Source organism: Paramormyrops kingsleyae, chromosome 21, assembly GCF_048594095.1.
Source record: "Paramormyrops kingsleyae isolate MSU_618 chromosome 21, PKINGS_0.4, whole genome shotgun sequence".
NCBI lineage: Eukaryota > Metazoa > Chordata > Actinopteri > Osteoglossiformes > Mormyridae > Paramormyrops > Paramormyrops kingsleyae.
In genome coordinates this window covers 14,939,907-14,949,794 of record NC_132817.1, presented here as the reverse complement: position 1 = coordinate 14,949,794, position 9,888 = coordinate 14,939,907, and the positions used below count along the sequence as shown (strand labels likewise).

General features: G+C 46.7%; 1 protein-coding gene across 2 annotated transcripts; it reads right to left on the bottom strand.

The window, feature by feature from the left end:
• Positions 1–1,557: 1,557 nt before the first annotated feature.
• On the bottom strand, positions 1,558–9,280 carry tmem161a (transmembrane protein 161A). Of its 2 annotated transcripts, XM_023797888.2 has the most exons (12): positions 9,151–9,280; positions 8,583–8,686; positions 8,357–8,440; positions 8,171–8,268; positions 6,546–6,702; positions 5,728–5,879; positions 5,468–5,528; positions 4,797–4,940; positions 4,507–4,620; positions 3,772–3,946; positions 3,588–3,684; positions 1,558–2,698 (listed from the first exon to the last, which is right to left on the bottom strand). In XM_023797888.2, exons 1-12 carry the CDS (start codon positions 9,151–9,153, stop codon positions 2,400–2,402), a joined length of 1,488 nt encoding a protein of 495 aa, XP_023653656.1. In that variant the 5' UTR covers positions 9,154–9,280; the 3' UTR covers positions 1,558–2,399. The 2 variants fall into 2 exon arrangements, with proteins under 2 accessions (XP_023653656.1, XP_023653657.1); XM_023797889.2 differs by lacking the exon at positions 8,583–8,686.
• Positions 9,281–9,888: the final 608 nt, after the last annotated feature.

The window sequence follows — 9,888 nt, the reverse complement described above, 5'->3', positions numbered from 1 at the left end:
TTTGTATGAATTTTCTTAGCATTTGCTGAAAACTCAAAAGTCTCATAAAGTTTTTTTTTTTTTTTTTCTTGGATCAAACAAAAGGCGCCTCCGTTTGTCGTCCCTGTTGACGTGTGTTTTACTTTGAAATATTTAACTTTAGTATGTGTTATAAATAATGTAGAGTGTTTTGCCAAATTACACAGGCTGCCAAAATACATGTGGAGAATTCTATTCGAAACTCGTCGTAATCAGATATATTTGAATGAATAACTTTCCTTAATTGTCAGGATGACTAGATATTTTAATAATTCAATGATTTCTGGCCCAATACTGGAAATCCCAATGGGCTTAGAGGTTCAAAAATAAAATTAATACATGAGTCTGAAATTGAGAGGCTCTCCAGATAATGGAAAATGATATTTGGGTGTCACTGGAGTGGTGTAGAGGTCACCATAACCCTGGCATTACTGATGAAGGCTTTTGCAGTGAATAGCATTCAGTGACTTTTAAAGGTCTCCAAATGCAGTGCTCCAGAGTTCATTAAGCAGCCACTCTCACTGACCTGCATTCCGAGAGCCAAAGGTCACCATGTCACCGGACCACCTTGGCAGCAATGGAACTCTTTCTGTCAAAAAAAAAGGGGCTTTTGTGCTTCCTTACGATCTCGTTGTGTGTTTGGAGAATAGCTAGCAACTAATTTGTGTTTGTGTACTGCCAGTCAGTCTCTGACACTAGTCAGGGAGCACATCCTGAACTGAAACAGAAAGGCATGGTTTCTGTGGTTTGGAGGAACTAAAACCAGAAATTAACCCGGCAACAGACACAAGGCAACAACAAAGGCACACTGGAAATATTTAGCCACATGTAGGAAAATTACTTTGATCCCTGGAGAGACTAGGAGTCCCTCCTAACAGGTAGAGGAGAGACTGACATTCACTAGGTTTACTAAGCTCTGCAGCTTTCATTCTCAAAAATAGTATATTTCAGTCAACACACCCTCACATGTCTGCTTCTGTTGGTTTGAACTGCGCATTGGGATGAAAGACCAGTAAATTATGTCATATTCCAGACAGCCACTTCACTGGCCTGGGGGGTAAAGGTGACAGGGTCCATTTAAGTAGATGGTGTTACAGCAAAAGTGGACATAATTACTTCTCGGGGGGGGGGGGGGGCATCATCTGGGACAGGAACCACATCCTGATGCCTTTGATTCTACATGGACAGCAAAGAAACTGACCCTAAGCCCACCCACTGGTACAAAAGGAAGCCGTATACAACTAAAATAACTAAAATTATAATTGGGCATCTTAATAATTATTGCTGATCTGTGATCATGCAAGCCGGTTTAGGGGCGTTAAATAGTGACAGATAAGGTCAGAAAGGTCACACACCCCAGACCCTATTGTGTGGGGGGGGGGGGGGAGGGGGGGGGCATATTCCTCATGGCTGCCCCAGCCATCGGTGGGCAGACTTCATCTTAAAAATTCCAACTATAACCTGCTCAAAAGCATTTGACATGATGTCACACAAGTGGTGTAAAAATAAGTAGAGAGAAAAAAAACCTGTCTCCAGAAATCCAAACATAACATTTCATTTTATTTTTACCAACTCAAGCAAACATATAAGTTTTGGAGGGGGAAAAGTACATTAAAACATGCATGTGATTTAAATATACATTTTCCCTAACAAGACCGACTGGACGCTGATATAAAGCAAATCTAAACTAGAATTATACCAGTTAATTATCCCAATAAAGTGTGTTTGTCATACTAAACGTCAATAAATTAAGTTTTAATGCAGATTGTTTAAGTCATGGCAGACAAAAGGTTAAAAATAACTCAAAGTCTTCAGTGATGTTTAGTGTAATTTGGTGATTAAGTTTAATGATCTGTCACATTGCATTAATACTTACAAAAGAATTGAAATGTTACCAGAAATTCATAATCCCTGAGATCTTGGGTACTCTTCCTCTGCTGTGCTCTCACTCACACACACAAACACAAACACACACACACACACACACACACACACACACTCAAACACACACACTTTAGAAAAAGGAGAAAAAAGAAAAAGTCACGCACCTACACACTACATCCTTCATGAAACTTGCATGTTTTGAAATGTAGAGTCACTTCAGCCATCAGAATAGAGGAGTGGATCTGGGGCTGCATCACATCAAATGGGCTCTTTTGATCTTCCCATTTAAAGACACAGAACTGAGCCGTACTTGGAAACCATGTGAGACAGGCAGTCTCATGCAGCCAGAATGCACTATAGTGTTACGTCCCCGTCCCGGGCGTCTCTGCACACGCCGGCTGGAGATCCCAAGCGGGACGGGCCGCGCGGTTCCGGGTCGCGGCTCACGCAGAGCGGCCTCGTCCTCTGTCACGGCGCGGAGCCACGCCGGGCGCCGCTCAGTTCTGCATGAGGTACTGGTGGAAGTAGATGCCAAACAGGCTGCTGATGACCTGACAGGCCGCCACCCACCAGGTGAGGAAAGCGAAGAGGCCGCGGTAGAAGACGGGCGTGAGGACCCCGCGCAGGGCGCTCAGCGCCTCTGTCAGCCGCACCACCGTGGCCTGGATGTCCTCCTCCATGTCCTCCACATCGTCGTCCTCCCCCAGGCCCGGAGCTACGGAGGGAGCGGAGGTGGGAGGGGGCACTGCGGGTGTCACGCCCGGCTCTTCTGGAAGCAGCCCCCATGAGAAGTCACCTGAAGGAAGCAGCAGAGCGGGAGGTGAGCAATGCCACTGCTGATGTGGCGGGGGGGGGGGGGGTTGCAAACTAAGACGACGTTACATGTATCTCTTAGATGCTATGATGCATTGTGTGAAATGCTCCTTTGCCAAGGATCAGAGTCGTGTTTCCCACTCCTAGCGAGAGAGCAGGTACATTCAAAATCGCATACTTACATACTACGCACTCAATTTTGTGAGAAGCATGCTACTCAACCATTAATTTAGTATGTACTACATGTATGCATAAGGACAGTATGCATGCACTCAGACACACCGGGGTCGCCATTTCACATATTACCTGACCCGGATGTGTAGCAGTGATTCCCGCAAAAGTAAAAATCTGTTAGAAACTATCGAAAACATATTCAGGTATCTTATGTATCTGGGTATTATTTTCTACTTAAATTTGTAGAGAATCAGCACATTCCCTCCACCATCTTGACAAAAATTTCTGAGCTCCAGTGGGCTTGTGGGATAGCGTACTATCGGTTGCACACTTCAGAATTTTGCAGAATGTAGTAGTATCGTCCTGGTATCGATTGCCTACTGTCTTATCCATACTGAAGATTTAGGTATACTGCTTACTTTACATAGAATACTTGTATTTATATAGACACATTATATAGCAAAGAAGTATGCAGTTTGGGATGCACCCAATTAAGACTGAAGTCTAGTGGCTGATGGCTCCCTAGCAAGCAGCCTTGGTGTTAAACTCTCAAACTTAATGAGTACAATAAACCATCCAGTCTAATAAGCAATGAAACCTTAAGTAACTTTGGATAAAACGATCTCCAAAGCAACTAAATGTCAAGTGCAATGAAAGGTAGAGTGGATTTCCTTTCTCGATATCTCATAACGTCTTACCCAGCGACTTCAGGGCTAGGGTGGAAAAAAGCACCAGGATGATAGGGGCCAGATACTGCAGGGTGACCACTGTCAGGTAGCAGAACACTCTGGTCACCTGCAAAGAGGCCGCAAAAACATCACCAAAAGATAACAGGCTTCTCTCAGGCAGATCGTAGGGCAGCCCAGATGCGAAGGACCCCACCTTCCTCTGGATGTCGATGGCGGCAATGCGGCCTGCCTCTCTCTTCATGCGGTCCACCCACTTCTGAGACAGGTTGAGGTAGGCCTGCAGGTGGTAGCGGGTAAGCGCCAGACGCAGCAGACACAGGACCACCACCGTCCACAGGCGCACCGAGCTGAAGGCGGAGCTGGAGATGCTGAGCAGCACACAGACAGGAAGCATGACGACGATTATTTATTATCATCAACATCATTCATACATGAAATGCAGCTCAAAGTGCTTCAAATGTGGTATTGAAATAAGAATCAAAGACACAGACGCTGTATAAAATAAACTCTTCATGCATAAGCAAAATACAGGACAGACAGACAGAGTTGTATTGTGAATGGTTCACATCACCCTGCCTTACAAAGACATCGGATTCATAACCTGAATTTGTCTGCAGTCAGCCAAGTGTCTCAGCTCTGCTTAAACTACTACTGACGTCACAACCGAGAAAGATCGGGGGTCTGCTCCACGAGGCAAGATTTCTCACAAGTCATGGTTGTCCAGTAGGAATGCTCCTCACTTAAAGTCTTACTGGACAATCATTAGCCCAGCTAACTTAGGAACCCTGCCTTGTGGAGCAGCCCGCCCCCGGCCAAAGGAATGGTAACATGCTCAGGTAGATTAGATCGAGAACCGAGGCTGAGGGCTATCGCTGTGCTGTGTGTCTGCCTGTGTTCGGCTGTGCTTGTGGCAGGCAGGCGGGCTCACAGGGTGACAGAGGTCTTCCCCATCGGGGCGTTCCCCAGGAAGTCCCGGGCGATGGGCTTCACCCACAGCAGCACCACGATCACTGGGGATAAGAAGCTGGCATGCAGAAGGATCCTAGGAGACAGGACACAGGAGAAAGCCAGTCAGCACCGGAGACAGTAGACTTCCCGAAAACTCCAGGGCAAACCTTAGCTGTGCCTCAAATGTATTTCTGATGTGCTTTTCTAAAACATTTTAGTGGGATCATAGTCAAAACATCTCAGCTCTCATAGTCAAAAGAGTGGACTTACTGTATGAAGGGCCGGTCAGTGTTCATCTCAACCGCGTCGAGGTGAGTCTGAGCCAATCGGAGTCCAGGAAACGCCAGCAAGGCACCAATAAAAGCGCACAGCGCTGCCAGAAGGAGCTTCACGGTGAGCTTAGTCACAGGAACCCTGTGAAGGGAGACTGTTAACGTTCTCACAAAACATCACCGTCATCTTTAGGCCACATGCTACAGGACCTGATCTCAGTCAGCATCAGAAATACAGCTCTGGGAAAAAATGAAGAGAACCCAGCAATTCATTTATTTCTCAATTTATGGGTCTTTGAATAATATACATTTTTAGCAAACTCCAGCCTGGCTCTTCCCTGTATCTCGCTGATGAAGGGCTTCTTCCTTTTGCTTTATGGGTCATCTCTGGCATTAGAAAGTTTCTTCCACTATTTACCTGGCTGGTTTTTGGTCAATCCCAGTGTCTCCTGTTTCACTCTGTTCTTAAGTACTGCTATCTTAGAAATTTTTAAGCTGGAAGCAGCCCGCTGCTCAGCGTAGCCTCTGCCAGCAGAACCAGGATTAAACCAGGATTTAACAATGCAGTTTATTTTTAATGCAGAGTGCTCTCTTATGTTTATCCAGAGCTGTACATGAATGAAATATGTTGGTGCTGCACAGAGGATGCGCTGGGCAGGAGATACTCACGACCACTCGTAGCCTTGCTGCTTGGCGAAAACCTCGAGGTTCTCAAAGAGATTCGCAAAGCCTGCCCAAGGATAGCGGAGGGGGAAGGGGGAAAGGAGGAGTCAGAAAATGAACGCCACATTCTCCAAGCATCACAATTAAGATGGTGACCAGGACAGCTTTGGGACACGAGCACGGGGGGCTGGGATTGCAGCTGATCTACGCGGACTTCATCCTGCGTGGATGGAAGCGGTAGAGAGCAGAGGCACTGGGAGACGCACCAGCCTCCAGTCCAAACTCCAGGTAGTCCTCGCGCACCACCAGCACCAGCATGGCCACCAGCAGGGACAGGAAGCCGAAGGCCAAGCAGACCGAGCGTTCACCCCCTTCCTCCGAGCGGAAGTAATGGCTCATCAGTGTGTGCAGGGTCTTCCTGGGTCAGAGGTCAAGGGTCACAGCATACAGTTCAAGGGAGAGCATGAAGACTCTGAACCCGCTACCCCCTCCCATACCACACCCCCACAGTCGGCAACCAAATAGCACCTTTCATTAACTTACCAACAACTTCAAAGTCCCTAGGTACACATAATATAGATTACATGACAGCCATACCACAAACAAGGACAATAAATGAACCCAGACATCCATCTTCTGTAACCGCATGTCCTATTCAGGGCTGTGGGGGGTCTGGAGCCTATCCTGGAGGCTATGGGCGCAAGACAGGGAACAACCCAGGATGGGGCACCAACCCATCACAGGGCACACTCACACTCACACAACATTCACACACACACTCACACACCATTCATCACACACACACACCTACGGGCAATCTGGCAACTCCAATTAACCTCAGTATGTTTTTGAACTGTGGGGGGAAACCGGAGAACCCAAAGGAAACCCCACAATGACACGGGGAGAACATGCAAACTCCACACACATGGAACCCCAGTCACTGACGTGGGAGGCGAAAGCGGCAATCGCAGTGCCTCAGTGCTGCCCAATGAATGAACCTCGTTCAACTACAGAAGCCCAATGGCTAAAACATGCACGTCTATTCCAAACGAACGACACAAAAGCCCTTTGGGATGAAGGATACAAGCAGAAGAGTATAGTCAGCACACACCAAATGGCTCCGATGTTCACCTCCTTACTGGCATCAACAACGCAGTAATAAGCCTCGGTGAAGAGAAACACGCCCAGGGCGTAGACGGCGAAGTCGAGCAGCCACTGGTACTCCAGGAAAAAGCGCAGAACTGGGGACACAGAGAGACACAGTGAGGAAGATTTTACACAACCTAGAATCTCTACTGCATACGCACTCCATTTATTTACGAGATGCTTTTTCCTCAATGCGATGTACATTTTTGAGAAAGCAGGATCAGACAAGTCCTGGAGCAACTGGGGGCCAAGGGCCCTATTCAGGGGCCCGATGGTGGAACAACTGGGGGCCAAGGGCCCTGTTCAGGGGCCCGATGGTGGAATCACTCCACTGACCGTGGGACCCGAACCAGCGACCTTTCCATCAGAGGCACAGTGTCCCACTCCCAACCCACTGAAACACACACCGCCCCCAGTATTACAGTATTTCTACAAATCATCCATCCATCCTCCATACCCCCCTTGTCATATGCAAGGTTGCAGGGGTCCAGAGTTACATTCCGGAAGCTACATGCACGTGGCAGGGAACAACCCAGCACGAGGTTTTTACAAATGACTGTCGGCACGAATATAAGACGGGTTTTGTTTTCTCACAGTGCATCTGGGACAAAGTGCTGTTGTCTTATATTGGGGGTCGAGACAGAAAAGGTAATAGATGGCGCCGAATATGATATTTTATCATAACAAGTTGCTCTGACTTGCCGTAAGATTTCCTCCGTGAGCATGATAATCAAAAAGTGCGCGTGTCACACCAGGTGCGTGTGAGCTGGCATCCCTGGCAATGCGTGTGCTTAGCGTGTAACACTGAGTGCCGTGTAAATCGTTGGTTCCCTGTCTGTGCCGCTGCTAGTATTAAACCAATAGTGGTTAATAAAGACAGTAACGTTCATTTTCAAAGAGCTGTCATATCATTTATTATGGCTCAACCTTTCTCCACAATACGTTTTTTTTACCCTCTTCATGTGCACCTGCTGCACTGAAAACATTCTGCGGACTCGGGGGTTGTGGAGTTTGTAATATTCATTATCTACCACCACCCCCAATAATAATAGATACTATATTGATCCCCATGGGGAAATTCTCTTTACTCCTCCCCCAACTTGCTCTTTGTAAGTGAGACCAGTCTGGCCCTGAAGGGCAGCCACCCATAGCAGCGCCCAAGGAGCTGGGGGTTAAGGGTCTTGCTGGAGGTCCTGCAGATATGCTGAGGTTGGGCTTGAACCGGCAACCTTCCGATCACAGGCACAGAGGCTTAGCCCACTGAGCCACACCCTGCCCAAATACATTTTTTATTGGAATGATTGCTGTTCGTGTCAAATAATTTTATATCTCTTTATAGAGGTATGATTGGTATTCCAAAAACATTTTTTCTAATAATAGTTGCCAAAATTGTGTGTGTCTGTGGGGGGGGGGGTCGTCTTATATTGGGGCCAATACAGTAGTTTTAATAAAACCTTTATGACGTAGCACCTCACTGAAAAATACACAGTTCCCCTGCCAAGATTTAAACCTGGAACCCGTCCAGTGACCAGTGCAGTTGCTTGTTGTGCTGGTTATGCATACCGAGGGCATCCAGCACGTTGACCGGGGCCGTTTCCAGCTGCAGGTTGATGTCTTTGGGCACAGTTAGCGGTTTGTTCTCGCCAGCCCCATTCTGCCTCCTGCAAAAACAGCACGTAAAACGTACAGCCGACACCCACGGGCAACAGAGCCAATAGCGGCTGAGCAGGGCCCCCGCCCCAGTCATACCTGTCTCTCCTATTGGTCTTTGGCATCTGCTTCCCAGCTAAAGCACAAAGCTCTCCCTCCGAAGGGTGCTTAAATCGGAACAGACTGAAAGGAGAAAACCAGGGCTGACATACACAGCCATATACACTCTACAAAGGTGCAAGTACACCAGTGTCAGCATAGCATCTATCTGGGAGCGTTTCTGGGCACCCACTCATGCACTCCATAACAGCAGCCCGTAATATACCTGCCATTGCAAAGGAGCCAGCGAGCAAAGGAGCAGTGCGGAGCCATTCTCTGCATTATGCTAGCGGCCAGGAGGCTGACCACCAGCTGGAATCCCATCAGGGCCTGTCAAAGGAAGACAGCTCACATTCCAAAGACAACCCCCCCCACAGGACAGCGTGGTCACAGCGAACACAGGCCATATGAAATCCATCTAGCGGCTTCCAACTACTGCCAGACCGTATATTTTCGTTTATATGCGCCTGAAATGCAACTTTAAACCAATCTACGGTTTGAATGAAAAGGCCCGAATCCCGTCTCATGCATGCCCTGTAAGTGTATTACCTTTAACCACTTAGCTAATACATCAGTACTTCAAAAATAAGTCACAAATCAGTACGCTTCGTGAACTTTATCATATTATAAACTAACGCAACAGCTAGATCAAACTGGCCTTAAGTTCGCACATTCATAGAAATACGACTGTGCGAAAACTTTACTAGCGGTTAGCCAGCTACCTTCATGGACAATTGCATATATTCACATACAAAAACTCCCGACAGATAAAATGAAAATGTGGCAAAACTCACCATTTTCTTGCAATTTTAATTGTGTAGAAAGAAGCACGGTTAATTTTCAGTCTGTATAACGTTCGGTTCTACGCTCTAATGCTTCTTAACAGCTGTAGCTGTCAAACTCGAAGGGCACGTTTCAATATGAAATCTTTAGACCAACCTATATTTTTCGTTGATTGGCTGATTTTTCAGTACTCTTCGTTGTGATTCGACAATCTAGTTAACATCCGATGTCATGAAAGGTTACTGTCTGCAGAACCAATTGTATTTTAGCGTTAGCAACAGGTTTGAGGATTGTGGGTAATGTAGTCTTATAACAAATACAGTCCGCACGTAGAAAATAAGTACAATAATGGAAAACTGATTTTGTATGATAGTCCACTGTAAACCACTGACATGATAATTACGACATTTATGAATGTATATTGTTTGTATTTCATCCCTCTAACAAAACCACTTTCGTCTGGAAGTCATTTAACGTTACTATTTTAACTTCTCTGCACCTGTCATTGCGGTAATCTGAGCTCGACGCCTGATATCCCCCAGTCACTTCACAGACACGCGGTAATTATTATAGCAAACATATTCTCAGCAGAATCTCGCCTAGGGCGCCAGAACACCCAGGGCCTGCCTTGCGCATTATCATATACTATGGGGTATGCATGCCCATTTATCAAAAGCAAGTTTTTGAGTGGGAAAGAAAACTGGGGTACCCAGTGAAATAGGATAAAGGACTGTGTTCCTCAGACTAGG

What these genes read in the sequence shown, in the direction of transcription:
- tmem161a (XM_023797888.2), bottom strand. An exon ending in TGGCTCCTTTGCAATGGCAG is followed by an intron (nt 8,441 to 8,582) that starts GTATATTACGGG and finishes TTCTCCTTTCAG; the next exon opens with TCTGTTCCGATTTAAGCACC. An exon ending in AAGACCAATAGGAGAGACAG is followed by an intron (nt 8,269 to 8,356) that starts GTATGACTGGGG and finishes CTGTTTTTGCAG; the next exon opens with GAGGCAGAATGGGGCTGGCG.